A 26266-nucleotide genomic window follows, 5' to 3' on the forward strand; every position below is an offset into this window, starting at 1 on the left:
TTTAGTGCATATAATATATTGCTTTAGGGGGAAAAACTCCTTGACGGTATTTATGTTTCAAAAGGCAAATAAACAGGTGTAACAAAAAAAAATGTTTTTTTTTTTAACTTGTTTGAGGTTAGAGTTTTTTTTTTTTTTTTTAAAAAAAGAAAGATTTTAAACTCCGTCTTTTAGGTAGAATATGAAAGAAAAAACAAAACAGAAACAAAACTAGGGTTATCAAACTGAACACCATTGCATCAGCTAGCATTAGCAAGATGACAATGGATGTGATTCAAAATTCAATTTCAAGATTTTGAACTCACTAATGTGTTTGGATGAGAAATTTAAATAGGGTAATTCATTTATTTGAAGAATTTCAAATTCTTTGAGGTGAAATGCTTTGTTTGGATGAGAAATTTATAAAGAATTTGAAATCCAAGCATTTGTAAATTTCCTTAAAATAGTAGAATTTCAAATTCTCTCAAAAATGGGAGAATTTGAAATTCCTCATATTTGTTTTTCTTATTTCACCAATATATTTTATCTTATCTCTTCATTCTTTTAATTATTGGATATTCAAAAATATTTTTAAAATTATTAAATATTATCTTATATTAATTTTTAAAATTATTAAATATTATCTAATATTAATTTTTAAAATTATTAAATATTTAAAAATGGATTAATATTTATTTTTATAAAATTTAATTTAAAAATCTCAACATATAAATATATTTTTAAAATCAATTTTACTATGATGGAATCAAATTATCATATTCAACCTAACAATTTAAAATTTAAGAAATTTGAATTGACTCATCCAAACAAAATATTTTAGAATGATAGAAATTAAAATCAAAGTAATTCAAATACCAAGAATTTAAAATTCCTTGAATTTGTAAAATTACTCATCCAAACACACTAAAGTTAGTACATCCGGTTTGTGTCGAAAAAGAAAAGTTAATATGGTATTTTGAAAACCGGCTTGCTCGTTAGTCTAGCAGTATTAAAAATGCATTATTACTTTTTGGGCGTATTTCTTTATTAAAATACATTTTTTTTGTTCAAGTCATTAATTGATACTCCTTCATCCTTACATTGAATAAATCGTCACCTTCATCCTTGAGATAGTGGATGTCATTCATTTTAATTTTTAAAATATTATAAATTTTCATTTACTTTAATACATTTTTACTATAATTTTTTCACTAGCATAAAAGGTTAACATGAATAAAATTTTATATTATTTCACAAAGAATTAAAATAAAAACTTCATCAAGTTGAATATGAATAATACTTACAAAGTTTAAGGCCTATTCAACTTAAATTTAGAATGTAATTAAGGTACTAAAATTAAAATTAATAACAAGCCGTCTTAGCTGGTAGAGCGCATGGCTTTTAACCATTATATAAAAAATGAATGGTTGATATTAAAATGGAAATCAAGTCTTTATTGAAAAGGACACTTCTTTTATATAATAGTATAGGTTTGGTCTCTTTTATATCCTTTAGAAATTGTGTGAGCTAAATAAATTCTAAACCCTTGGACAAGTTAAATTCGGATAGGTCTTCTACAGATTGCATACAGGGTAATATCAGTTCACGTGACATATGAAAAAAAGGAATGGGGGTCATTGTAAAAATTCGTAAGAATTCATACTTAATAATAAAAATGTATTGCTATCGACAATTATTCAGATTCTAATAATATATTACTCTACCCCGCTCAATCCTTAACAAAGGTGGGAGACGCATATAGAATCAATGCTCTGCTCCCGTAACATGCACTTGAGGTATGGGTCTCACAGAGAATTTATTTCATCTGAAGACGTGACCAACATGTCATTATCATTTACAGAGATGTGAGATCCATAGAATTAATGTTTTGCTCTCGTAACATACACATGAGGCGTGAAACTTGTACCGTTGAATTGATTGATATGAAAACTATTAAAATAAGTTGATTTAAAAAAAATAATTTAAAAAAAAATTTGCATAAAATATTGTCTCTAAAGTGGTATGTTAGTTAGGGTTTACGATTATTTTCAATTTAGGACTAAGTTTTTCTATGAGTTACGTATATTTTTGAGTTGTGAAACTTTACCATTGAATTGCTTGATATGAAAACTATTTAAATAAGTTAATTTTGATTTTTTTAAAAATTTTTAATAAATAAATATATTTAATATTAACTAACTTATTAAACTTTATCAATTTTATTAAAAAGAATCAATTATATAAACATAAATTATTAAATTATTAAATTTCATAAAATTATAAATTATTAAAATTATTAAAAATATAACAGATATATATATATATATATATGTTTTATAATATATTTTTACACATTTTTAATATTTAATTTATATATATATATATATATATATATATATTAATTTATATATTATTTAATTAATATATATATATATATATATATATATATATATATATATAATAAAAAACAAATCATAGGAAAGAAAAAAAAACGGAATACTCCTCACAGAATTCAGATCCCGGGAACCGAATTCCGGAGGGTACAGTAGAAGGTTTCACTTATGTAAATAAATTTGTTTGAAGTTTAGTTTTGTAATTTTTTTTTAAAAAAAATTTAGAACAGTAAAAAATTCACATATGCCTAATTTCGGGAATATTAACCCTTGCAAACTGAATTCAAGCAATCACCGTGATTAATTACTTTTCACATTTAGCGTGTTTGGAATGGCTTGTGGGACATATTTGATGTGAAAATGTCTTGGAAGGTTTTTATTTCTTGCTTCATTTTTTTCTGTTGGATGTTGAAAACTGTGTTCTAAAATCATTTGTATATATTTATTCATAGAGTTTATTTTGATAAATTTCTTTACAAACGAGAAAAAAAAAAAATAATAAAAAATAAATGTCTTGAAAAGCAAACTATAAAAAAAATCTTCTACAAATTAACTTATATATAATTTAAGTTTATTTTATTTTATTTCCTAAAAATACTTTTGAAAAAAAAATTATCTAAACAAACACATACTAAATAGATGCATGCAGAATATATAAGGCTAAAATAATCGATTTTTTTTAAAAATTTGGGGGTAATTGAACCTTGTTAATGCTAGAAAGTCAGTTTGATAAGTGACAATTCTAACAATATCTAGAAATGTTACAATCATACAATGTACATTTAAACAAAAAAAATGAAATACTATCAAGTAAAAGGAATCAAGTAATATGGGATTTATTGAATAATATACATTACATTCGAATTCTTGAAGGATGATTCAGCAATATGGACAAGTAATAATATATATTGTTACTTGTGACGTGTTAGCTTAATATGAATTGCTGGTTATCCCCTTCAGGAAACCTCTGCCTATTGTTGTGTAGCACCACGAGACCTCCTTAATCGCCTGAGTGGCTTCAAGAAGTAACGAGACAATGGTGTTTTGGGAACTGGAATGAATTTTCCGGCTATAGCAAGGGGCCAGCTGTCAGATGGCAAAACCAATAACTATGAGATATGGCTTGTGCCCAAAATGAGAAAGCTCTGGTATGAAAATAATATGACTTACTAGTACGCAGTAATTTTACAGTTTGATCATAAAAGGCAGCTAAAATATGTTTACAACAAGAATTCAATGATAATGGTAGTACTATAAAATAAAGCATATTAGAGGTGAAATGCATTATTCCTTGATACTCCAAGAACTGCCATTATCAAATGCTAATGAAGTTGAGTGAACTAACCTGACAAGGCCAATAACAAGAGAAGTAAGCCATAACTTCCAATCAAGCTTCACTGTTGAGGTGAACTTTCCAAGGAACTCGATTATTATTATCTAAAAAGTTGAAGTAGAGTTAGAAAGCAAGCAAGTGTTAAGAAATACTACCTCCCATCCTTTTTATAAGAGCACAAAAAAACAGAGATGACTATTCACCTGAAGTATAAAGGTAACTCCAACAATGCCCATGAAAAGACGGTTCTTCGTCACTCCACGGAAAACATTCATTTCATCGGGTTTCCGAGCATTGAATTCATTGAATATCTGTATGTTGAAACGTGTAAAATTATTTGATAAGAATTAGATGGATTAGTAATTAATTCTTTCAACTATATTTTTATAGTTGCGCAGTTGCACTTCTCTCTCAAAATGGGAAGAAGGGAAAATGGGGGTTTAAATGAATCAGTCTACTGTTCCACACATTCAATATTTGAACATGGCACTTAATTTGAGCAAACCAACTGAAAGTCCAACACATTTTATCTAAAATCATAGCTACCAAAGTCCAATGACCTTCTTTATTCTTCACTATAATCCTTGTATATATGCTATTAGTATTCAAAAAAATAGACAGTGAGGGAGAATTCTATTATATATCCTTCGTTTCTCTTTATCTGTCATTTAAGATTATAACAGATTAAAAAAAGTAATTAATAAGGTGCCAAAAAAAAGTTATTAACAAGGACCGGCCAAATATCTCATTACATTTTTTAAAAACCACTTACTTGGCACAGGACGAACGCATTGAATATTAAAGTATTCTTCACTTGAAAGGCTTCGGCTCTAGTACTTTGCTTGGGCAGAATTCTTTCACCACAGAAATTAAGAACGAGAAGAACTGTGATTTGATAGACAGCCTACGAGGATAAATAATACCCATCAAAAAAATAGGACCTGAAGAGCCTCGTTTTTCTAATTACATGATTACCTTAATAAGTCTCTCCATAAATAAACTAGTCTAACTTACCTGTACGATCAAGTTTCTCCACATTATATTTGTTATAAGAGGTTCCCTGAAATCCAAATATAAGATCATTGTCAAAGCGTGTATTTTAATTCAAAACTCAAACAAACCATCTCAAGCATGCAATTTATGTTAAAAAAATTATCATTAGTTTTTACGTTCGAAAGTTCTTTCATTCTTTTTCTTACTTTTATCTATTTTTTTAACATTAAAATATTTATTATTGAATCAATAAATTTGATAAAAAGTAATAAAATTAAATTGATCAAGTCAACTTCAAGTTTTATACTTTACAATTCAAGAAAGTCAAGCTCAAACTTAAAATTTGACTCATTTACATACCAAGTTTAAACTTAGAGTTAATCATCTATACACTGTTAATGTAAAAAAAATTTACACTGACAACCAATTATATCTTTTAATTGTGCCATGTCACTGTAAACACATTTACTTTTAACAGTGACATGGCACAATTAAAAGATATAATTAGTTGCCAGTGTAAAATTTTTTTACACTGACAGTGTATAGGTGATTAACTCTTAAACTTAAGTATTCAGCTTAATTAGACACATTTATGCTCTTAACAAAGTTCTCTCTCAACTTCTTTAATGCCACATGCTCTGAGGGATACAATTATTTCCTCCCTTTCCAATTTTGTTGTGCCATTTAAAGTGAAGGAAGTACACTTCAAAAAATAAAATACACTAGAAATTATTGGTTAAAAAAATCTAACAGTTAAGATTGTAACTAACTTCATTTTTTTACTATGTATTTAATTTAATTTACCACAATTTACATTCAATGATTTTCTATCTAAAGTGCACCTTCTCATTTTATCCTCTTTTATATATATCCTTATGTTATGACCATAGTCAGTCTAAGAATAAAGCTACTAAAATTCAAAATTTTGATCCACCAATAAAATTATTTATTATAACTTTTATGAAACGAAAATAAAAGCCCATTATATAGCTTCTTTCTTTATTTAAAGTAAGAGCTCTGGTTGTGACAGATTTTCAATTATATCATAAAATACAACAGCAGAAAGTGACATTAAAACCAACACTAAGTTATGCTGGTATGCATAAGAAAATCAAAAGACCTGTTCCGATTAACCAGGCCAGCAGCAAGTGATTGACATATACAATTATTGATATCAAATATAAGAACCAAGTGTACATGTGCATGTGCGATTATGTGCCAGATCACTATAGTTTTAAGAGTACTAAAATATTAAAATTGTTAAGTGAGAAAACCAGTCAATCCAAACCTTCGGCCAACTGGTGATCTGTGCATTAGGCGGTCTGTTGGCGGTTCAGTAGCCAGTGCAAGCGCCCCTAGTGTATCCATGATAAGGTTGACCCACAAAAGCTGTAACCAAGAGCATGTACATCAAAAACAAAAAATATACCTATTCAAATAAGTAAAAATTCAAATAAGTAAATGTAGTGTATCTCTAAATTATACCTAGTGTATCTCTAAATTATTCAAATAAGTAAAGAAAAATTCTTCGATTTTTTATTTATTCAAACAATACATTTTTGACTTTTCGTTCGATTTATATCCCTATTATTTCTTTTATCCCTGTTTAACTCGTCATCAAGCAGAGCATTACAGTATAAATGTAGGTGTGACTTAAAGAGGAGATACTTACCTGTACTGCATTTAGAGGGACATCACCAGAAGTTATTGCTGCCACAACATTTATTACTAGAGCAGCAACATTAACTGTAAGCTGGAACTGGATAAATTTCTGAATATTTGCATAAACAGAGCGGCCCCAGCGAACAACCTACAGAAGGAGTGAAATAAACATCTTAGACAAATTACAGATTGAGCAATTCTTCGGACACCTGTGTCTTGGTTCCTTAAGCCAAAACCCAATCATATTCATACCCACAACCCCACACCTGATGAATTTGGCTTGTTTCTCAGCCATGTTAAATTCATAGCCAATTGTTTTAAGCCGAAATGGTCAAAAGGAGGTAAATATGAAAAGAGTTAATCACCTATACATTACCAATGTAAAATTTTTTTACATTGATAATCAATTATTTTTTTTAATTGTGTCATGTCACTGTAAACACATTACACTGATAGTGTATAGGTGATTAACTCATTTTAAAATAAAAGCATGAGAAAAAAAAAAAAAAAAAAAGCAAACGAAAAAGTAATAACTTTTTTACTAGAATATATTAAATAATGTACTAGGCAAAAAACACGGGAAAAAGAAGACTAGCATACCCAAGCTTGAGAATATACTAAATAGAATAGAATACTTGCCTTTACGACTGAGGCAAAGTTATCATCTAGGATTATAATATCTGAGCTTTCTTTTGCAACTTCAGTTCCTTGGATGCCCATAGAAAGACCAATATCTGCCTAAAATACAAAATAGTAAAGCACGAGATTAACTATAACTAGTTTTTTTGCTTCACAGGAAATTATTTTAATAGTAGTGAATGGAACATGACAACCCAATCAGATGGAGGCACAAGGGGCAGGAAGAAAACTTTGACACCACCAATTACCCAAAGCATCCCTATGTTAAATGCAACAACCTGCTGCTAGAAATGTATAAACTTTAAGGGGCAAAAAATTAAAAAGAAATGCATCCAATTTACCACTCGTGCAGAAGAGTAACACTTTGTTGACTAATGAAGGCATTTTTTTGGTTTTAGAAAACATTTTGAGTAAATTGCATGGATACCCCGAGAGATTTGGTGAAATTGCACACTGACTCCTTACTTTTTCTACCGCTGTACTAACCCCTTTATTATTTGAAAAACATTATACTAATACTCCTTGGACATTATATTAACGTCCCTGAATTGCTTTCATTATATTAATGAGGTACCATTTTTGTAATCATTTGTAAAATCAATAAATGAAAGCAGAAAACATTTTCTTAAACCAAACAGATCCTAATAGATCCGAAGTGAAAATGTAAAATACAGAAATGAAACCAGAAAACATTTTATGAAACCAAATAGATCCTAATATGTCCTAAAAAGAAAAAAGCACACAATAGACTGGCTTTTTCCCCTTTCTCTCCTCATTTCTTCCTCGCCTTCCCGTATTTTCAAACGGTAGTCAAACACATTAAGCTGGTTTATTTTTAGAATGTGCTATTAAAAATGTTGGTTGACAAGAATGAATATCATAAATCGCCACTTATTGTATTTGTATTCCAAAAGTTAGATCATCAGCGGTAATTATTGTTATATCCAGAATGTTATCATCATTGATAACAGCAAATTTGACATTCATATATGCATGCTTTTGGCATTCAACAATTGCAAATGCAACTACAATCATGTTTATGTGAACACGTTGGAGCAACTTCTTACGAGCTGAAGGACAAATTATGCAGAACTTTCATGTCTATCAGAACAATTTTAATGAGAAAAGTGTATGAAAATCCAGCCAATCAAATATGGAAGCTCCAAAATATACTGTTCAAATGTGTTCGTTGTGAAATAAATATGCTGTTCATTCTTAAGAAAGATTTCAGGGGATAAAAAATTTGTAGGTAATTTATTTCTCAAGAGTCAAGGATGCATCCAAAGAATGTGACAGACCTCATGAAGTGCAGGAGCATCATTGGTGCCATCTCCTGTGACAGCAACAACTTCCCCACCTTTACGTAGTGCTTGCACAAGCAAAAGCTTGTCATTTGGAGAAGACCTCCCCATCACCTATATATATTATTCAAACTGTTATTAGAAAATTATATATCTAACTCGGATTATGGCTAGTTATTAGCATGAACAGAATTTCCTCGCATAAGATTAGGAATAGAGGACAAAATATCCCTTTATCAAATATTTGCAGCTAATGCATATAACAAAAGCAATCACAACGGAAGAAACATACAGTTATCTTCTTGGCAATATCTTCTCTTTCCTTTTCAGATAGTTCACGGAATTTCTTTCCTTCAATTATGTTTGGCTCGACAGCATCTTCAGTTGAAGCCAGTATACCACATTCCAAAGCTATTGCCTTTGCTGTTTGAAGGTTGTCTCCAGTTACCATGCGTACCTGTGAATTCATAACCATACAATGTGTTGGGTTCCGATGTTACATTTTGGAGTCACACCCGTGCTTTAGTTAAGCCAAAAACCACAATTAATAGGAAACAAGACACGTAAACTATACCCATCAAACATAAACTCATAATACCTTAACACCAGCATCACTGCATATTTTTACAGCATCTTTGACACCAGAGCGACAAGGATCCTGAAGATACAGAGTAGTTTTAACTTAAATAAAGGAGAAAGGATTACAGGGTAATTTGAAAAGATAAGGACCGAGCAAGCAATCTCCACTAACTTAAATCCTTATTTAGCAATAAATAATATTTTGTAGCTCGTAAGGATTAGGGGTTTAAGAAGATAATTATGAATATACAAGCCGGAATGCAGGACTTATTAGTACTGTACATAAAATGGCAGTAATGTGACACACATCAAAAGCTTAACACAAGATACCCGGAAATCTACCCTTGTAGTTTACCTTTATTCCAACAATAGCAAGCAATACAAGCTCGTGTTCTGGTAAGGACCACTGGTCTAAATCCTGCTCATTGGATGGAACTTTGTCTAATTCGTATGATCTGTATGCAATGGCAACACAACGCAAGCTGCGAGCAGCCATGTCATCAATAGCTTCCTTGAAAAACACCTTCAAATGAATTTTAAAAATAAAATTATTCAATTAATCAGGAAATTGCAGAAAAATTGTCAACTGATCTCGGTTGATAAATTTTTGCAAGAATGATCAGATGCTATATTACCCGATACATAATTGATAAGGAAAAAGTGATTTGGTGGTTATTTTTCCTTAATTTCTGATGGTTATAAATCAAAAGAAAAATAAAATTACATCTCCAATGTACAATTAAATGAATTTCATTCCATCAACAAATTCTCTAGGACTTGAAACTGCTGTTCCTAACCTTCTCTTCTTCGACGGTTTGCAATTGACCATTTGAATCAAGATATTGAGTACATGCTCCTAAAACTATCTCTGCAGCTCCCTTCCAATGTATATGTATTTCAGAATCCTCCTGAAAGGAGAATTGCCATTAGCATAGAAAAGATAGAAAATCAATATGATGAATCAATACGTAAGTCATGCATGTCATATGATTCCATAACAGCAAAGCAAACAGCATATCAAATGATTACCAGCTTCAAAGCAACACCCCCTCGCTTTTTCTCAGAATTGAAGGGGAAGACATGGAGAACTTTCGAATTTGATCTTATAACATCAAAATTCATACCCAACTGCCATATTGAAATGAGTTCAGCTTCAAAATCAACAGATTAATAGAAGCGGGTAATAAGAAAAACAAAACAAATAATACCAAAAAAAAAATAAATCAGCAAGGGTACCTTGACTGCCCATGAAAGAATTGCCTTCTCTGTAGGTGATCCTGAAACCTCTGTCTCTCCGCCATCCTATCAAATCAAATACAGTGACAAATTTAATTCTTGATAGATATCAAAACATTAATCCGAGATATTCATAAAATCAAAACAATAGATGTGCCAATAGGACAAGAATAGATTAAAAAAGAAATTTCAATCAGTTTTTATGTTACTAACATTCACAACAAAACCAGCATAATCATGTAACAGTCATTGAAAATCCAATAAATTCAGTTTGATTTTTACTGTCAACAGCTAACAATATCATAATTCTATTGGTTTATAGAGAAATGTTAATGACACTCTCTAACACTCTTTGTTATTGGCTGAAATTTATTGGAAATTACAAATTTTGAAAGTCTCACAAATCATTCAATGAGTCTCTCTCCTAATTTTGGAGTAGGATTCACCAAAATTTGTGGTTTTCAAGTTTCAACCAATAGTAGAGAGAGTGTTGCTAGTATTTCTTCAGGTTCAAAGTAGCCTCTATGGAAGAGACTAGCCACAAGCACACCAGATGACTATTATGACATACCATACCAATATAAAAATAAGAGCCTAAAACCACATTCATCAATTGTATTCTTAATTCCCATTCTTAAAATAATGTAATAACTTCTACATCTGAGTCACTTAGTGTCAGCTTTATCAGCATTAGGAAATATGCCAGAGACACAAAGATAAGTTACAGCAACTGGTGATATAATTTCAAGTTGCAACTGAACACTCATTTATTCAACAATTGTCTTTAAATCCTAATTCTGGGCATTGAAATTTTGAAATCCTGCATGTAAATGTAAAAAATTTAACTTTCAGGAGTAAGCATCTTGATTATGCTTATCAAATTGAACTCTCGTAGAAACTATTTATTTGTCATCCAAGAAATGTTACAAGAAGCACTAAATGGCATGTGCACATTTTATTTATCAATTCTGTAGGCATATTTTTCAAACGCAGTTGGCAGCAATTTTTTCTTTCTATTTTTGTTTATCCAGTTATAGAATTGTTTTAAATCATTCTAGGACTTCAGAATTAAAAAAATACTGCCTTCAGTAAACTAAATTCAGAAAGAACCCAACAAAAATCTTAATTATTTAGAATGCATACACTGTCAAGGACCAACTTTCCTAAAGCTTAAGGAGTTGGGTAAAGCCTCATGAATGCTTTCATATCTTAAAATCCCCCTCACAAGAAAAAAAAAACCTTTGACTTGAATCAGGTACAATGTCTACTTTACCTTGTGCAGACACCATAGATGAAGGCTCAAAATTAGTCTTATATCTAACACCCTGTCTCACCAAATCCCTTTGGGCTTGAACATGGACAATTGGACATGAGGATTTTACATAACGCTGAAATTCAACTCAATGAAGAAGAATTGAGAAGCAAGGGTTGAATTCTTAACCACATAGTTGTAGAAGCTCTAATACTATATCGTGAACTAACTTTCCAAACAGCTTAGGCTGTTAACTGGAGGCTCGTGAATGAATTTATATCTTTAACACAATACTGGATTGGTTTCAGATCTTTGAAAAGATAAATGAACATGACACATATGACCTTTGTCAATACTTGTGAGCATATCAGTGCTGCATGCAGCAGTCTACTTGAAGAAACACAAGATACTGTTCTTCTCAAACAAAAACTCCAATCAAGACCATGAACTAATCCTTGTGTTAATTTAGCACCGGATATCACAACATAAAAGAGAATCATAGTTACAAATTACAATTGTTAAAATTAAGTATAAAGGAAAACCTTTGGTACAAAAACATTTCCAGTTGTATTCTGTGCAATGCCCTCATTTATCAGAGACAATGATTTTGGATGCAACTTTGATGAGTCATCTGGTGGATTTAGTTTTGCCCTCCCAACATACGCCTCAACAACAGTCATCTATAATGCCATAAAATAAATTAACATTACATCTTAATAATTCAAAGATTTAAAATAAAATGAGAAAAAACAGACGCTTGGGAGTTCAGCAGAATGGACTAGTAGGATTTTAAAAAATTGCAAAACTTATTTGATAGACTAGGAATGTTACAAAAATATGGACACATACACCATGAGTCTATCAGACAACTAAAAGTCTAAAACCATTCATAAAACAACTGAGTTGTTCTGAGTTCCTTCTCTATATTTTTCCTTGTTATCCTTAATAAACAATATATTCTTTTCCCATCCATACAGATGCCTGACAGAAAATGGAAACAAATGCATTTTGCTTCATCAACCAAAAAATCATGGGCATTTATCTTCATGAAGTTATACTGTTTAAAAGTCTGGAAACTACAAACATTTTATTCAACAATAGCATACAGTGTGACATGAGCCAACTAGGAAAGGTAATTTTCAATATGTTAAGAACCCAAAACCACCCTTGATAAGAGAATGGGAATTGAATAACTTAATAATTCATGAAGTTTTTATTCATTTGCATAAATGTACTAGCAGAATGGTAGGTATTATCATGCATGTCTGTCTATTTTTATTTTTTAGAATGATATTTTTATTTTTTGAAATATGACAAAATATGAGGGAGAGAGAGAGGGAGGAGCAGGTTGAATAGAAAATTAGAAAATGTGGAGTTATATTTAAAACAGTTAGAGTAAAATAGGTAAAACAAATGTGTATACCAAAATGAGATATTGCCTTTATTATTTTTGTTATAAGGTATAAATTATACACATAATTTACTCTAGATTGTCCAAGCCTTAGATAATGAATCTCGCCTGATTTAAGGTCAATGTTCCTGTCTTATCACTGCAAATTGTTGTGGCAGAGCCCATAGTTTCACAGGCTGATAGCCGTCGTACCTGAACATTTTTTACTGTTAGAGAGGATGCTTTGAAACTAAAAATAACATAAAAGATTGATGCATAAAATTATACTTACCAAAGCCTTGTCTGCCATCATTTTCCGCATTGAGTATGCCAAGCTATCGTGAGAACAACATGGGAGGGAAATTACACAGATTAGAAGCAAACAATATCTGTGGCCTAGTTTTGACCATATCTATATTGCATAATGAAATAAAAATTAGCCACTTGAACTTACGTTAAGGTAACAGCCAAAGGTAGACCTTCAGGCACTGCAACGACCACAATTGTGACCTGCAAGGCACTATATTCAGTTAAAAACTATTAAAAATAGCAAAAGAAAAAACAAATGTATAAACACTTAAACAGTTTAAAATTTGCACTCACTGCAATGGTAAAAATTTTGATGACCCCGTCTACTACATTGCTAACACTAGTCTTTCCGGCAACAAATTGGACGTTTCCTTCTAAATCTTTGGTACGGCCAGAAAAGTATCTACAATTTCATATTCCAAATATAGCATTTCAAAATGGCACAAAACCTGTTTCATGAGTTATAACAAAAAAAAATAAAAATAAAAAAAAAACAAAAAGAAAGAGCAATTGATAACTACCTGCCCAAGAGGACAGCAAGCACTAAAACGGCTACGGTAAGCCCAACTACACCAATAAACGTTGCTACTCCATTCAAACGCACCTATTACATATCACCAAAAAGTAATCCCAGTTAACATCTTTGTTTCCATTAAGGTACAGCTAAAGCAACAGCCTTTCTTTTTGTTTTGGATGGAGCAGGGGGAACCTGTAACGGAGTCTCTTCTCCGGTGTCCTCTGAGATACTTGCCATCAACAATCCCCATTCAGTATTTATACCAACACCAGTTACCTACAAATGGCAGTCTAAAAAATGTGACAATCAAGATAGGAGCATTCTACACACTTTTGCATAGAGTAGAACACCAATTAACGGACAACAGAATGATGATAAAACTTCAACAAAGATAGTTGTTGAAAGAATCAAATACATAGCATTACAAATACATATGTAAATTATTATAATTAATGATTAAAAAGATTAATTGATTGAAATTTTATTAAAATGTAAAAAAAAAAAAATTATATATATATATATATAGAGAGAGAGAGAGAGAGAGAGAGAGAAAGCAAGTTTGAAAAGTAAAAGTAAAAAAATACAACAAACTTTTTTAATTTTTCTCTATTTGTGAGTTGTTTCACAAATATACATTTATACCATATAGCATTTTTCATATCGGCAACCAGCAACAGCCATTCCTCATAAAAAAAAAAAAATATATATATATATATATATATATATATATATATATTAAAAAAAAAAAAAACTAGCATAAGAGGATATAATATCATGTCCTACCAGCATAACACCAACTCCATCTGCTACTTTGCAACCAGACATCAAAAAAGGTGCTTTGTGATCCTTATGAACCTGCAGAACACTATTTTCTTAAAAGTCATAAGAATTAATGATCAATAAGTTGATCAATAGAAAGTACATAATACATACGATCTTGCTTTCACCAGTCATACTGGATTCATCAATTGCAAGTGAATGGCCTGTGATTAAGACTCCATCAGCTGGAACCTGAGTATGCCCATAGAGTAATCAGTGAAGAAAGCAAGCTACTCAATTTCCAGACAAACTCAAAATAGTGAAAATGCCATACAAACTCACCTGGTCTCCTATTTTAAGGGGTATAACATCACCAACAACAATATCAAATATTGACATTTTAATTGTTCTCCCACCTCTAATAACCTGTAACAAGTTCAATAGTATATAGTTTAGTTTAGGTACCCAAGGTTAACTTCTGATAATAAAATGTTACACACCTCCAATTGTATATTTTGTTTTTCAGCATTCAAATTCTGAAACTGAAGAGATTGCCGATAATCACTGACAGCTGCCAGACAAAAAGGAAAAGTAATAGCATAAAGTCAGTCTTAGAAATAAATTGATACAGCTTGAAGTAGAGTGACTAATACTGGTATTCCCAAAAGAACATAAATAGTCCAAGGCAATATATAAGTTTGTCCACACTCAAAATCTCAACATGTCCCTCCTATAGACACGTATAGGTATTTTGATTGAAGTAAATCCATTGATTATTTTGTCAAAAAAAAAAAAAAAGGATTATATACAATACCCGTAACTACAATGACAAGAAAAACTGCAAAAGCAATGCTTCCCCCATCATACCATCCTTCCTCCAAACCCTACCAATTAAAAGTAAAGGAAAGCATAAACCTTTGAGAATGATAACTTAGTCAACTCAATAGAAAATATGAAACAAATTTATTCAACTGACAAGAATAATCAGAAGATTGAGAAACAAGCACCGTGTAGAAACTTATTTATAAAGAGACCAGGGGTCCCAAAATAAAATGTACAAAGTAAACTGCTAAAATGTAGTTAAGTCAAAAACAACCAAAAGACATCACATCATGGAGTGAATATTGACTGTAAATAGAATGTGATGAATTCATTTTATTTTATCATGTATGCCCTGCTCTAGTGTTGATGATATAACATTAATGATGCAGGCTAGCAGTACTTCTGAGCATAGATTTCCAGAACAAACTAGCATTACATTTTTTTTTTATGATAAAAACAACACATTTACGTTGTCATTGACTGGATGAATTGATATATCCAGCTTTTATATGACATCCGACAATAGTAGATTGTGAAGAGATAACTTGTTAATACATTATATGAGCATTCATAATTCACGTATGTTCATTTCTTAATTCTTACTGCATCTAACTGTTCTTGATCCTGTAAAACAATTCCCTAAATGATAGAAATTGTTCAAAACAAATAAGACCTGGTAGGTTCATCTTAAGAAATCTATCACCTATCAATAAAGGCAAGAACCCAGCAAAGCGTACGCATGAAACACATGTCCCCAGAATCTAATTTGACAATTTAGCAGTTGTAAATGCTGATTGCACCTCTGTTTTTATTCCTAGTGCCAATGACACCGCAGCAGCAATTATCAATATTATGAGAGTCAGATCTTGCCAAGCTTCCCATAAAAACCTCTGAAACAATCACAAAGAATTAATGCTAGTATCACATTTAATTTATCAATTGTAATTTTAGAAAGATATATAAGTCGAATGACCAATTTGTTAAGAATATACCCAAAAACTTCTCCCTTTTTTCCGAGGATATGTATTAGTTCCAAATGCATTTTTTCTTTTTAACAGATCAGCATCATCTCCACCGATACCTTTATCCGGATTAGATTTTATTAAATTTGATAAGCCACTAATCTGAAAAGATATCACTAGATTGGATTAGCAAATCAAATCACTTCAACGTTTCTATATGCAACCAAACAAAATGTTGTAGACTTGCCCCTCCATATTGTTGTAGAGCAGAAACATTCTGGTCCTTAGACATTGAAACAAGTTGTTCGAGACCAATAGCATAGTCACCAACTGGTGTTGGGGGTGTCACTGCTGTACTTATCACTGGATGATTCAAGATATAAATTGAAAGACCATAATAAGTAACTCGAAATGATGACACTACAATTCGTAATGTAATAATCTTTGACCACATTGGAAGAGCATAATAACTAACAAAAATGATGACTACAATTCAAAATGTAATAATCTTTGACCACATGCAGTTATGCTCATTTAGTGTTTATTAAAAAACAATGCTTGTATATTTCAATAATCGATTAATTAATTGAAGGCTACAACCATGATTCGTGCTACAGAAAACAGATTGATTTATAAATAATATATAACAAATGCCGATTAGAACTAGAAACTCAAAAGCAATTCACATTGCAACAGCCAACAGTTCAACAGGAGAGTATGACTTTCGCCAGTTCAAATCTCTAATATGCATACCCGCCTAAGGTTATCAAATACATCAGAACATTTTAGTCAAGGTACAGAAAAACAAATATTTAATTATTTTCCTAACCATTATCAATAGTCTGCAACTAGTTACCTTTGTGGTACCTTACTTAAAACCAACAGCATCAATGCCAAGCTGTTTTCTTCTTTGTTATTTGACATTTTGAGCCAATAGTTGAACACTGGCTCATTTCTGTTAACATCCACATTTACGCTACGAACTTACCATTGCCACAAATATGTTATTTGTTAATTATGTGTTAGAGTGACGATAGGATAATGCTTCATAATATTGTTATTTCCCCAGTTCATGGTAAGCAAAGATGACTGACAGTCAGCAGAATCATTTAAAGATGAGCAGAAAAAAAATTAATAAGTATACCTAGTTCACGTTCACCAGCTAATCTGAAAAGCAGTGCCGCCTAATAAAACAATAAATCGCAGATTAGAAAAGTAAAAGATAGAGAGAAACAATTAATCAGGTAATGCATTTGTCATTTGAAACATTACTCTTATGACTTGTGCATGGGCTCTAATCAAGTGTTTCTTTTGCTCTTTCTCTTCTTCTTTTTTCAAGTCCAAAGTGTATCTAAAACGCCTGGACGCATTGAGCACGAGTGCTGCTTGCTGTACATGAGTGAAACTTCAGTTTAGATGCCTTGCAAAAGCAGATATACTGCTACACTAGTGTTCCTCGTCAAAATTACACTGGCTAAAACCACAATCCAGAGAATAAAATAATAATAGCAAAACTGACACCTATTGGTGAATTTTCTGTGCATTTGGAAAACCGTTTGCACAATGCACCAAAATAGGAAGTAACCCAGCCACATTAGCGTATCAAGTGTTGTTCCGGAACCGAGATAGAATTTCTACATTCATTTAAATATGACAAGCGAATAGTTTGTTGTTGTTCATAATTAGCTTAAAGAAGACATTAATCAGTAGTTCTGAATATATCTGAAAACTAACCCCTTCAGCCAACACCAAAGAAGCATCTAAGAATTTTCATTCTTTCCAATTTTTAACAGGTATGGTCCTCTATTTCTATACATAGTATAAGCATGCATTTGCAGGTAGTTAATCATAGCAAGTTGCACATTCATTGCATTTCTTTTTTCCTTATTTTAAATTTTAAACAAAACAGGCATAAAATTAACCAGTTTCAGATGATTCACATCTAGTTATGGTGTTTTTGTTCAGTGGCTTTCCCGAATTCTAATGCTCAGTCCAACGGAAAACGAAGGTGCAAACAGGCCTTCAGCCATTCATTAAAATGACGGACGCATCTCTAAATTCTCAACAACCATGTATATATTGTATTGTATTACATACATATAGAAAATGTACGTAGATTTTATATATGATAATGAGAAATGCGCGCGAGATGCAGATTGATTGATGCAAAAAACAGAAGCGAAAACGAAAATGCGAGGAATAGAGATTAGGATGGAAAGAGAATGATTACTCTCCAACGGCGAAGCGTGTCGTGTGAGGCGTTCTTAGTCTGCGTAATGTCGAAAGGATCGTCGGGATCGATGAGTTCTTCGTCGTCATCGTGGTGGTTGTCGGAGGGAGGGACGGTGTCATCGTCGTCAGGGCTCCTGTCAGCGATGTTTACGGTGAGGTGGCCGTTCATCGTTGCCTTTGCCTCCCAACAACAACAGCAGCGATTTCAAATGCTCACTGCGTGGGAAATGCAAATGGCAGGGCCACACACATCCAATCCCAACAAAATCAGTTTGATAAATAACAATAATAATTCAAAATACTATCAACAAAATTAAATTTACAAAATAAAAATATTCAGCAAAAATAAATTATGAATGATTTGTGCGCCCTGTGCTATTGTGTGGCGATGCTAGAGTGGCGCTATTTTTCGTTAACTTTTAGTGGACAATATCCCAGGGCATACGTTACGCTCTTCCGTTTCAATATTCAATCATTTTTCTTCGCTGTTTCTCTTCTAAAAATAAAAATCCCGAACAGAAGTTATTGCTCAGCACGAACCAACGTTAACCATTGCTATCGGCACATGTATATATTCTCTCTGCATTTTAAAATTAAAATATCATATGGTCGTACTAATTTAGTATTACATGGTTATCATGCCGGTTATTTGGCAGGGTAAAAGGTGGAAAAAAAATTAAGATGTTTTGTTAAATAAAATTAGAATTAAAAAAAAATGATATCAAAAATTGAATTATTTATGTTTAAAAATTATTTTTATATTTTTATTAAAAAGTGTATTGTTATTCGTTATTTTTCTACTCTTCTCTCTCCATCCAAACATATTAGAACTAGCTATTAAAAAAATATCAATAACTAGTATTTTAGAATTTGTAATGTCCAAGATGATTGTTTATTTTATATGATTCAAATTTATAATAATTAAGTATTTTTTGAATATATAAATTATGTTATAAATAATTATAAATATATTATGATATAAGTTATAATTCTTAATAATTTCTTGTAAAAAATTTGAAATACAATTTAAAAATAAAGATGAAAATGATATCTCAAAAGACAAATGACTTGTGGGATTCTAAAAAAACATTACTTATAAAAGAAATCTTAAAAACACTCTTATTAAATAATAGTTCTTAAAAATATTCTCATTTGATGTAGTTATTCTAATTTATATAAAGAAAATTTTATGTTTTACTAAAATGAAAATAAATAAATAAAATAAAGATGAAATAAAATATGAAAATTTTATATATATTTGATTAAAAATTAGAGAAAATTGACTTCTAAAATTATATATATATATATATATATATATATATATATTCTTTCATTTCATTCTTTTCTATTCAAATTTCTTCTCAAATTAACAAAAGGTTAAAGAATAAATTATGTTTATACTTTACTTATGGGGTGTATTGGATTAAGATTTTAAAGGACTTTTTTAGTTGAAAAAAGTCCTTTGGATTTTAAAAGATTTTGTAGGATTTTCATGACTTTTAAGATTTTGTAAGATTCTACAAGACTTTCAATTGGGATTTTAATGGATTATGCAAGACTTTTAAGTTGGGATTTTAATGGATTCTACACGACTTTGTAAACTTTGCAGAATTTCGTAAATTTTTTACATAAGATAAAAGTTCCAAGATATTTTTCATACATTCAAATTTAAAAAGAGTCAAATATAAGAATTAAAAAAATAATAATAATTTTTGGATAATTAATAATAATAATAATAATTCTATGTAATATTATGTCGTTCTAAATAGAATTCACAGATATATCCATAGTTATACTAGTCATCCAAGCATTAGTATCTTTTCACTCTTTCTCCTAGGTTTTAAGAATAGGCTCAAAATTATAATTTTTATTAACTGGTAATGTTGAAGATGAAGGTTGATCCATCACTCCAAATTGAAATTCATTAGAATTACATTTTTTACGAAAAAAGTTATGTAGTATCGCACATGCTAAAAATTATTCTAAACAACATTTCAAATTTTTTATAATTTGTGATTTAAAATATTTTATTTATAATTTTATAAATGATTAAAAAAAATAGTGGAACAACTACACTACCTCTTATAACTAAATTATGTCCTTTAATTTTATATCGGTACTGAAGTAAAAATTTACAAACATCAATTAGGAGAAAAAAATATATCTAAAATTTGTTATAGGTGCAAAATATTTTTTTTAATTTTTAATTACTTTCAATTATTCACTCGTGAAGAAATATTTTTAGTATTGAATTCTAAGATACTGTAATGTCTTATGTTAATTTTCTTTTTTAAAATATAAAAAATCCTAATTTCATAATATAAAAATTAAAAAAATATAATTCATAATAAAAAAAAAAGTTGTTGAGTCATAAAAGGGGAAGAATAACAATAACAAATTCAAGAGAGGGAGAGAGATCGCAGTTTTTGTACTAAGAGGATTCTTCTCCCAACTAAGATCCATTATTATCTCATTCTACTCATAGAAACCCTAACTCAAATTCATCTTTTATATATATATATATATATATATATATATATATATATATATATATTGTTCTAATAAATCTAAATTGATTACAAGGTCTTGAAGATCTATAGTTGATTATAAAGATCATGATATCAATTTTAGCTTTCACCTTTTCCTTTTCTTGACGCGTGTTATAAAAAAATTATTACTTAAAAGTTAAAATTTCAAGTGTTTTATGTGTTATATAACTAAGGAACAATCTCAACTAAATAGAGCAAAATAGAACAAGTCAATTAAAGAAAACGAAAAGAAAAATATAGCAAGTTAATGACAATGAGAAAAATTACCTATAGAAGTTTCACCAAATAGGAGAATAGAATGGGAACAATAGTACATTATTATATATGAGTAGTAATGCAATATTATTAACAAGAGAAAAAAATGGAGAAGACATGAGCATAGAAAAAAAAGATGAAAAACTCACTTGAAAATTCTTGAAGCATTTGAAAAGTCACTTCAAACAATCATCCAAAATCTTATGAGTTTGGATGGAATTGTTTTATGAATTTGGTATTTATAGATACCACTAAAAAGTTCTTCAAAATCCTTCTAATACAACAATCCTTTAAAATTCCTATATTTTTAATACCAATGGATTATTTTTAAGTTGTAAAAATACTCAAATGAATACCAATAGATTTTAATGGATTATTTAAAAAATCTTGAAAATCATGATTGAATACCACTGGATTATTTTTAAGTGACATAAAATATTCATCGAATACCAACGAACTTTTTTACTCAAAAAAAATATTTTAAAATCCTATGAAATCCTAAACCAATACACCCCCTTAGTTTAACAAAATTTTATCTAACAATTCTTTTTGTTATTATTATTAAATGCCACATTTTTTATTTTTTTTATTTTAATAGATGCTCAACCAAACAATATATGTCATTTTTTGTCACCTATTTTTCTCCTTCATACCTATTTCTTTGGTATTTCTTACCAAACACAATGATAAAATTTTGTTTATATAAGGTTAAATCAAATAGGCTTTAGGTGTAAGGAATAAAATATAAAGATCACATAAATATAGGGACCAAATTGTAAAAATAGAGCAAGTACATAGACTAAAATATAAAATGTAGGGATGGTAATGTGACCCCATGAGGACGGGTAGTAGGATACCTATACTCACCCATTAGATAAAAACTCGTCCCATATTCACCCCATACCCACGCAAGTATCACAAATTTCATAGACTCGTGAATATTCAGGATATTTGTGAATTATTTTAAAAAAATTAAAAAATATTATCAATAACTTTAAGTTTATATTTGATGTTAAGTATATTGAAATATTAAAGATAAATAATTGATATTAATTTTAAACTTGTAATTAATGATAATGTTTTTGAAATATTAAAAATAATATAAAAAATATATAAGATAAAAATATAAATATTTAAGTAATATTATTTAGCGAATATTAGTGGGTATGGATACTACCGTACCTGCCCCTACCTCATTTATAAACGAGTAAAAAAATATTCATACCCATTACTCATATATATTCATTTAGGTGATTTTATTTATGAATACAAATATTTTTGTCATCCCTAATAAAATGTAACATACTTTAACACTATATCAATGTCAATTGAATAAAAGATGAAGTTTATACGAACCAAATAAATAATTGAACTTTTAAATTAACATGACAATGAACAGAGGAAAAAAAAACAAGTGTTGAGAAAACAATTCAAATTTTCAAATTTAAATATCTGAGATATTATTTAGATCTTAAAAGATATTGATTCTTTTAGGATATTATTTAAAATTGAAATATATTATATTTATTTTAGAGATTTATTTAATCTTGTAAGATTATGATGTAAGGTCAATAAATAGAGACTTTTGAAATGAAAAAAAAACACACGACGACCTGTAGAGGGGGTCATTGTCTTAAATGAAAGAAGAAGTCATATGAATGAGGATTTTCAAGTTTTGTCAGAAAACTTGTGAACGAGGGTTTCAAATTTCATTAGAAAAACTTGTGAGAGAGGTTCAAGTTTCACCCATAAAACTTTCGAGGAGGGGGTTTTCAAGTTTTACCCACAAAACTTGAAGGGATGATTTTTATGATATATATAATACATTTTGATATAGATAGTGAACATCCTTGTAGACATAGGCATAAGGGATTGAATCTCGTTAAATAAATTTGTACGATCTTTTTCTATTTCTTTTATGATATTATTTTAATATGTTTCTCATCATTATTATGTCACTTGAATATTGAATATTGAATATTGACATACGATTCCAATATTCAAGAAATGAAGATAAGAAATATTGCAGAGTAAAAGTATGATTAAAGATGATTGTAACAAGTTGAGGGAAGAATTATTGGAAAAATAATTCAAATTTTCAAATTCAAATATCTAAGATATTATTTAAATCTTAAAAGATACTGATTCTTTTATGATATTATTTGTAATTGAAATGTATTGTATTTATTTTAGAGACTTATTTCCTCTTTTAAGATTATGATGTAAGGTAAATAAATAGACTCTTGAAATGAGAAGAAACATCCAACCTGTAGAGGGGGTCGTCGCCTTAAATGATAGAGGAGATCATATGAAGGAGGGTTTCTAAGCTTCGCCAGAAAACTTGTGAATGAGAGTTTCAAGTTTCGTCAAAAAAATTGTGACAATAGAATTTTCAAGTTTCACCCATAAAACTTGTAAGAAAAAGGTTTTCAACTTTTACCTACAAAATTTGAAGGGAGAATTCAGGATATATGTAATACATTTTGATATAGATAATGAACATACTTGTGAACGTAAACATGAGAGGTTGAACCACGTTAAATAAATTTGTACAAATTTTTTTTATTTCTTTTATAATATTATTTTAATATGTTTTTCATTATTGTAAAAGAAAATAAGATTTTTTGTTCCCAACATTGAGCACCGTGTTTTGATACTCGAAATTGAGAAATGTGTCATAAAATAATGAATTCTGCCATTAAACTATTAGAAATGTTAAGTATAATGAGATAAAAAAAATATTATTATAAATATAATATATATACAAGTATAAATCTATATAACATATATTTACACATAATTTTAACATTAATTTTAAACGAGATTTAATAACATATTATGTGCTACTGTAACTTAAATTTTTTTAATAAGAAATATTGTATTATTATAAAGTATTCACGATCATTATTCTTTTTTAGTGAATGTATATAGCTAGTAGCACAACTTATTCGATATGAAATGAGGGCTTAGGACATCTCTAATGGAAACAACTCATTTGAGTTGTTTCATGCATTGAAAAATGAAAAAAGTAATTTCTAGTGTGCCACTGCCATGTCAGCATTAAGCAACTCAAACACAAATTTACTCCAATGATAAGAAATTTTAAGACATTTAACTTTTAGAATTTTTTTTAACCTCAACGGTCTCTTTTTTCTTCCCAGCCACTCTCTTCCTTTTTCCTCCCCTCACTTTCAATCCCCTCACTCTCATTTTTCCTTTTTCCTTCCCTTACTCTCCAACCTCCGCTTGTGTGTCGTGCTTAATTTGTGGGAAGCGCTGGCGGCCACTTTGGGAAACCCCGCGCTTCCGCCGTCAAACTCCGCGCCTCCGCCGTCAAACCCCGCGCCTCCGCTGTCAAACCCTCGTCGTCTAACCTCGCACCTCTGTCGTCCAACCCCCGCCTCACTCCCGCTCCCCTGATCTCTTCCCCCACCAAAATCTGATAAGGAATGGTTGCTTAAAGAAACAACTCTCTCTTCTTCAAGCAACTCATGTTGCCACGTCACAGTCCTCCAATGACAAGAAATCGGGACTTGAATTGTTTCATGGAACAAGCAACTCCCATTGGAGTTGCTCTTATTACGAGGCACTTAATTTGCTTATCATAATTGTCATATTTAAAGCAGATAATATATCAAGATTACCAAAAATGAACCTTAAAAGAAATTCTAACTGATAATTACCTGAAAAGAGAAAATGATGATGAATCTGGAATATTGGAGTTTTCACTTCCCGAGTGCATATCACTACCGGTATTAGAAAGAGACTTGTATTGGGGTAGGAAATGGATGAATATAGATTCTGCTGTAAACGAAAATGTGATGAACATCTCGATTGATAATAACTTTTGTGCAGTGTAAAACAAAATTTTCAAGTATATATAAATGCAATAAGAGAAAGAAGATGTACTATTGTGCATGAGCGGGGATTTACAAATCAATCAGATTTCCACATTGGAGATTTCGATCCCATTATTGACATCAGCTACCAGCTAGTAATTAGCGTCAGAGAGAATGCAGGAAGAAATTATCATTTCATAGATTCTTTGAAAGGAAAGGGCGAGAAGATTGACTTAGAGACTTGGAAGTTGGAAAAGAAAGCAAGGAAATTTCGTGGAAACTTCCTCGTGGTGGGCATACAAAAATGCACCAAAAACACTATTGTTATTTTGTGTATTGACGTGCATGCAACAATTGCAGTACAATATCTTATTGGACAAAAACCCGTAACTTCTGTCTTATTGTAACATGCCAAGTGGCAAGTGTACTATTTTTCCGCATAAAATCTGACGACTAACATTTAACACCGTCAGCGTATAAAAAATTAATTAAAAATGCTCAAATCAATATTACTATTTAATAAATTTACGCAAACAAAAAATTATTTTAATTATACCAATAATTAATTGTTAAAATAATTTTTTCTTACAATTTTTTTCAAATACACTCTTCAACGATTGAAATCGGGAGAAATAATCTTTTCCCAGACAGACTTTATAGTATGTATAATTTTTTAACATTGTCCCTCTTCAAATTGATTTTTTTTTTCTCCTTCCATTTCATAACTTTAGCTGCTATTTCTTCTTTCCACGGTGCATCTCCTTCAATGGCTTCCTCGCTGCAAGGCAATACAATGTGTTCCGATAGTTAATTAATTCTAATTTGATTAAATTATATTTTTATTTTTATCTTATTTTTAATTTATTTTGATTTTTTATCTAATAAAATATTTATTTTAATCTTTTATTTTTTATATTTAAATTACATTATTTTTTTAATAATTTTTAAATTTTATGACATAATTTTTAATTTGCTTAAGACATAAAATTTATAATATTAAATTTATTTATATGAAAATTATGAAATATAATTAGTGTTTAAATCTAAAATATATCTAATAGATAACTAAAAAATAATATGAAATAATTTTTAAAAAATTTTATTTTATTTTTATTTTTTTTATATAATATATTTGATTTGAATTTCAATTATATTTAATAATTTTTGAAACAAAATTTAAATATTAAATTAGTCCAAAAAAATAAAAAATGATTAAATTGATCTAAATTTAAAAGATAAAAATAAAATAAATAATTTAAAATATA

General features: G+C 29.8%; 1 protein-coding gene across 12 annotated transcripts; it reads right to left on the minus strand.

Moving 5' to 3' along the window:
- Nucleotides 1–3183: 3183 nt before the first annotated feature.
- Nucleotides 3184–25249, minus strand: ACA9 (autoinhibited Ca(2+)-ATPase 9). Of its 12 annotated transcripts, none has more exons than XM_083074678.1 (36): nucleotides 25096–25249; nucleotides 24846–24963; nucleotides 23430–23502; nucleotides 18357–18574; nucleotides 17399–17515; nucleotides 17271–17310; nucleotides 16374–16489; nucleotides 16157–16288; nucleotides 15965–16054; nucleotides 15157–15226; nucleotides 14843–14913; nucleotides 14685–14768; nucleotides 14517–14594; nucleotides 14367–14438; nucleotides 13776–13859; nucleotides 13588–13670; nucleotides 13361–13469; nucleotides 13212–13267; nucleotides 13050–13092; nucleotides 12887–12970; nucleotides 11910–12047; nucleotides 10116–10181; nucleotides 9909–10007; nucleotides 9677–9787; nucleotides 9235–9402; nucleotides 8899–8958; nucleotides 8593–8757; nucleotides 8298–8414; nucleotides 7000–7098; nucleotides 6371–6508; nucleotides 5987–6087; nucleotides 4720–4765; nucleotides 4478–4609; nucleotides 3909–4016; nucleotides 3718–3809; nucleotides 3184–3458 (listed from the first exon to the last, which is right to left on the minus strand). In XM_083074678.1, exons 4-36 carry the CDS (start codon nucleotides 18525–18527, stop codon nucleotides 3344–3346), a joined length of 3255 nt encoding a protein of 1084 aa, XP_082930804.1. In that variant the 5' UTR covers nucleotides 18528–18574; nucleotides 23430–23502; nucleotides 24846–24963; nucleotides 25096–25249; the 3' UTR covers nucleotides 3184–3343. The 12 variants fall into 12 exon arrangements, with proteins under 12 accessions (XP_082930804.1, XP_082930805.1, XP_082930806.1 ...); XM_083074679.1 differs by having other exon boundaries at nucleotides 23430–23602; XM_083074680.1 differs by having other exon boundaries at nucleotides 24846–24966; nucleotides 25096–25244.
- Between the last annotated feature and the right edge of the window lie 1017 nt (nucleotides 25250–26266).

Source organism: Cajanus cajan, chromosome 5 (assembly GCF_000230855.2).
Source record: "Cajanus cajan strain Asha chromosome 5, NIPB_CcT2T_4, whole genome shotgun sequence".
Taxonomy (NCBI): domain Eukaryota; kingdom Viridiplantae; phylum Streptophyta; class Magnoliopsida; order Fabales; family Fabaceae; genus Cajanus; species Cajanus cajan.

Excerpts from the sequence above, each read along its gene's own strand:
- ACA9 (XM_020382177.3), bottom strand. The coding sequence starts at position 18,527 with ATGAACGGCCACCTCACCGTAAACATCGCTGACAGGAGCCCTGACGAC. Across the intron at positions 17,311-17,398 it reads CCCATGCACAAGTCATAAGA|GCGGCACTGCTTTTCAGATT; the intron begins GTAATGTTTCAA and ends TTGTTTTATTAG. Across the intron at positions 9,403-9,676 it reads AAACCGTCGAAGAAGAGAAG|GTGTTTTTCAAGGAAGCTAT; the intron begins GTTAGGAACAGC and ends ATTCATTTGAAG.